The 5,000-nt window shown below is 39.4% G+C and overlaps 1 protein-coding gene across 1 annotated transcript in view; it reads left to right on the top strand.

Moving 5' to 3' along the window:
* The first annotated feature begins 863 nt into the window (after positions 1-863).
* Positions 864-5,000, top strand: part of LOC123508395 — a 16,846-nt gene continuing 12,709 nt past the window's right edge. The window contains exon 1 of the mRNA XM_045262116.1: positions 864-1,059. Within this exon, the coding sequence (XP_045118051.1) occupies positions 895-1,059 (165 nt within the window). The 5' untranslated portion in view covers positions 864-894. The remainder of the gene's footprint in view (positions 1,060-5,000) is intronic.

The raw sequence follows: 5,000 nt of genomic DNA, 5'->3' as shown, positions 1-5,000 counted from the left end.
GTCTTCCAACTACTTCGTGTTTTGCTACAGCAAGGTTGTATCTCTTACAACTCAAAGTAAGCCTGGCAGAATATCTAGTATTGCAAATATATTGAATTTATTTTCATATTTTGTTATAAATTGGTTTTTGCAATTTGTTAGATAACTTTTACTTCAACTTAATGTTCATCCATACGAATATAGATATGATATTTGAATTTCGTTGACCGATCATAATTTTCCGTCACGCAAATGAAGAAATGACTGATATTTCTGGAGAAACAATCCGGAAAAAAAATGATTCTATATAATAGAAACCAAATAAAGAGTGGCAAGGACTAATTCTTTGCTTAAGTCACGGATGACCTCGGTGCTCTGAGGTCCGGTACTGCCTAAAGCTGGGTGGTTTTTTCAAGTTATCGCCATCAAGCTATCACTGTAGCTATCAAGTCCTTGGGCTGATAACAGCCTCTATAAAGCTTTCTTGCAAACATCTTGCACGCAACACCATTTGCGGAGGACAATTTAAGCCTCAAAAAGAGGGGAATGTCTGTCTGAACCAATAACAGCATAGTTGCAAAACAATTGCCTAAAGGGGTTATAACACACAACACACACACACACACACACACACACACACACACACACACACACACACACACACAGTAGTCATGATAAACAGGATGAGGTACGAGAACCTTAAAACTTTATATCTTTAACTTTTCGGCAGCTTAAAAAAAATGTAATTACTAACATAACATATTTTTGCATTTTTTGTTATTAGAAAAGATTCCAACACTAAAATGGAGTTTTTCTTAGTTTTTGCGAAAAAAAAGAACAAAAAATCTGTGGCTCTTTTCAGATATCTTAACAACGCATGACATCTGGCAGCGACGCGTAGTTTTGGCCACCTGGATGATAGTAGCCTTTGTGCTTGTGAGGAGTTACGCAAGCAACCTCATGTCAGTGTTGGCAGTGCGTTATATCCAGCAGCCTTACCAAAGCCTGAGGAACGTGCTGGACGATCCTGGCGTCACCATGATCTGGCAGACCAACTCCAGTAGAGTACAATACTTTCGTGTAAGTCATTTGTCACCTTAAACAAATTGTATATATTTCTTCCAGGTTCAGCTCCATGTCAACCAAATGCTACTTTTAGTCACTTTTCCATTTTCTACCCGAAGAAAAGAAGAAAAGTGCAATAAAGGTGTGATTGGAAAGATTAAATCTACAGATACCTCTTCTTATAGAAAGAATATCAATATAGCACATCTGATCACAGTCAGCCAATAGACGATTAGGTCGAGCGAGTTCTGTAAAACGCTGCCATTCAGTTCCGTTCAGACTCCACTGGGAAGTAATAATGAGACCGTGGTTCAGACTCCAATGATTCCATTATAATAGGAAAGTGGTCACTGTCTTACAAATCCAGTAAACTATGTCAATTGAAATATAAAAGATCATTAAATGGAAGCGAAATATCAATGGTTATGAATTAGTAACAGGTTGACTGTGAAATATGCGTTGTATCTCGCGGATTTAAAAATCCCAAATTCTTCACCATTTATAAAAGAAGCAAACAAAACACCTTTGGGGTTGATTGTGCTGTCACCCCGCAGCGGGTGGCGACAATTAAAATTTAGTAGAAGAAAAAGGCGAGGTAGGTCGCCTCGCACGAGGCGGATAAGATCGTCCTTCTCAGTAGGAACACCAGTTAGATATTGCATATTGTATAATAACGGTTCAGAAAATATCTTGTCTTTATCAGCATGATTGCTGCTCGAGATCAGTGTAAGTTGCGTCCTTGCAGGCCAGAATTGCAGTGCCACCGTGATGGCCTTGCCTTGAATCAAAGAGGAGCTTAAGGAACGGAGTCTTCCACCATTACCTCACGCTGCCGATAATGATAGGAGGAGACGCATCTCCTCCCGGAGGCACAACCTCGAGACACTGACACGAATAAAAATTCAATTTGTCATTTGCTAACTGGTTCCTGTAAGGATTTGATTGCTTACATTGTTCACAATAATTGCCGCTTAGTGCCACCCAGCACCACTGGAGTACGTATAAGCCAGGGAAGAGGGAGAGACGCAGAGGAAGCAGATCGCGCTACACTAAACCTGAGATTAATTCATCGCAAAATGAAGCAAAAACACAGCATATCTGTACGGAGTATTTTCGATTTACAATTACTTGATCTATCAAATCCTGAAGTATGTACGCACCTTGACACGGAATATATATATATATATATATATATATATATATATATATATATATATATATATATATATATATATATATATATATATATATATATATATATATATATATATATATATATATATATATATATATGTGTGTGTGTGTGTGTGTGTGTGTGTGTGTGTGTGTGTGTGTGTGTGTGTGTGTATATATATATATATATATATATATATATATATATATATATATATATATATATATATATATATATATATATATATATATATATATATATATATATATATATATATATATATATATATATATATATATATATATATATATATATATATATATATATATTAATCTATTTAATTTTAATTTTTGTTTTTTTTTACGCAAGCAGAAGGCCTGTAAAAGGCAAAAAAAAAAAAAAAAAAAAAAGGCCCACTGAAACTGCAGGTTCCCTAAAAGATTTTAAAGGAGTTAGCCGAAAGCCAGGGACAAGTGTTTTGAAACCTCCCTCTTAAAAGAAGTCAAGTCGTACGAAGATGGAAATACAGAAGCAGACAGGGAGTTCCAGAGTTTACCAGAGAAAAGTATGAATGATTGAGAGTACTGGTTAACTCTTGCGTTAGAGAGTTGGACAGAATATGGATGAGAGGAAGAAGTAAGCCTTGTGCAGCGAGGCCGCAGGAGGAGGGGAGGCATGCAGTTAGCAAAATCAGTAGAGCAGATAACATGAAAATAGCGATAAAAGATAGAAAGAGATGCAGCATTCCGGCGGTGAGAAAGAGGCTGAAGATAGTCAGTCAGAGAAGGGGGAGTTGATGAGACGAAAAGCTTTTGATTCCACCCTATCTAATAAAACTCTGTGAGTGGAGGCCTCCCCCCAAACATGCAAAGAGTACTCCATACGGGGGGAGATAAGGCCCTTGGACAGAGTTAGCAGCTGAAGGAGCGAGAAAAACTGGCGAAGACGCCTCAGAGCGCCTAACTTCATAGGTGTTTTAGCAAGAGATGAGATGTGAAGTTTCCAGTTAAGATTATGAGTAAAGGCCAGACCGATGATATTCAGTGTGGAAGAGAGAGGCAGTTGAGTGTCATTGAAGAAGAGGGGATAGTTGTCTGGAAGGTTGTGTCGAGTTGATAGATGGAGGAATTGAGTTTTTGAGGCATTGAACACTACTAAGGTTTCTCTGCCCCAATCAGAAATTTTAGAAAGATCAGAATACAGGCGTTCTGTGGCGTCCCTACGTGATCTATTGACTTCCTGAAGGTCTGATCGTCTCTGAAAGGACGTGGTGGGTGGTATCATCAGAGTAGGAGTAGATAGGACAAGAAGTTTGGTTAAGGTCATTAATGAATAATATAAAGAGAGTGGGTGACAGAACAGGACCCTGAGGAACACCACTATTAATAGATTTAGGAGAACAGTGGCCGTCTACCACTGCTGCAATAGAACGGTCAGAAAGGAGACTTGAGATAAAGTTCAAAGGGAAGGATAGAAAACGTAGGAGGGCAGTTTCGAAATCAAAGCTTTGTGCCAAACACTATCAAAAAGCTTTTGATATGTCTAACGCGACAGCAAAAGTTTAACCGAAATCTCTAAAAGAGGATGACCAAGACTCAGTAAGGAAAGCCAGAAGATCACCAGTAGAGTGACCTTGACGAAGCCATACTGGCGATCAGATAAATTGTGAAGTGACAGATGTTTGAGAATCTTCCTATTGAGGATAGATTAAAAACTTTAGACAAGCAAGAGATTAAAGCTATAGGACGGTAGTTTGAGGGATTAGAACGGTCACCCTTTTTAGGAACAGGCTGAATGTACGCAAACTTCCAGCAAGAAGGAAAGGTAGAAGTCGATAGACAAAGTTGAAAGAGTTTGGACAGGCAAGGTGCATGCACGGAAACACAGTTTTTGAGAATAATAGGAGGGACCCCATCAGGCCCATAAGCCTTCCGAGGGTTTAGGTCAGCAAGGGCATGGAAAACATCATTACGAAGAATTTCAATTGTAAACATGAAATAGTCAAAGGGAGAAGAGGGAGGGACATGCCCAGAATCATCCAAGGTGGAGTTATGAGCAAAGGTTTGAGAGAAGAGTTCAGCTTTAGAGACAGGAGAGATGGCAGTGGTGCCATCGGGATGAAATAAAGAAGGAGAAGATGAAGAAGTGAAGTTACTGGAGATGTTTTGGCTAGATGCCAGAAGTCACGAGGGAGTTTGAGTTTGAAAGATTTTGACATTTTCTATTTATGAAGGAGTGTTTGGCAAGTTGAAGAACAGACTTGGCATGATTCCGGCAGAAATATAAAGTGCATGAGATTCAGGAGATGGAAGGCTCAAGTACCTTTTGTGGGCAACCTCTCTATCATGTATAGCACGAGAACAGGCTGTGTTAAACCAAGGTTTAGAAGGTTTAGGTTGAGAAAAGAATGAGGAATGTACGCCTCCATGCCAGACACTATCACCTCTGTTATGCGTTCAGCACAAAGAGATGGGTCTCTGACACGGAAAGCAGTAATCATTCCAGGAAAATCAGCATAATACCTCCTCAGGTCCCCCAACTGGCAGAGGCAAAACGCCAGAGGCACCTTCGCTTTGGGGATCCTGTGGAGGATTTGGAGAAATAGGGCAAGATACAGAAATGAGATTGTGATCGCAGGAGCCCAACGTAGAAGATAGGGTAACAGCATAAGCAGAAAGATTAAAGGTGAGGAAGAGATCAAGATTGTTAGGCGTATCTCCAAGACGGTCAGGAATACGAGTAGGGTGTTGCACCAGTTGCTCTAGGTCATGGAGGATAGCAA

The sequence above is a fragment of the Portunus trituberculatus genome, chromosome 24 (genome assembly GCF_017591435.1).
Source record: "Portunus trituberculatus isolate SZX2019 chromosome 24, ASM1759143v1, whole genome shotgun sequence".
Classification (NCBI taxonomy): domain Eukaryota; kingdom Metazoa; phylum Arthropoda; class Malacostraca; order Decapoda; family Portunidae; genus Portunus; species Portunus trituberculatus.
The sequence above is the reverse complement of the archived record's forward strand: the minus strand, read 5'-3'. Positions and strand labels throughout refer to the sequence as shown.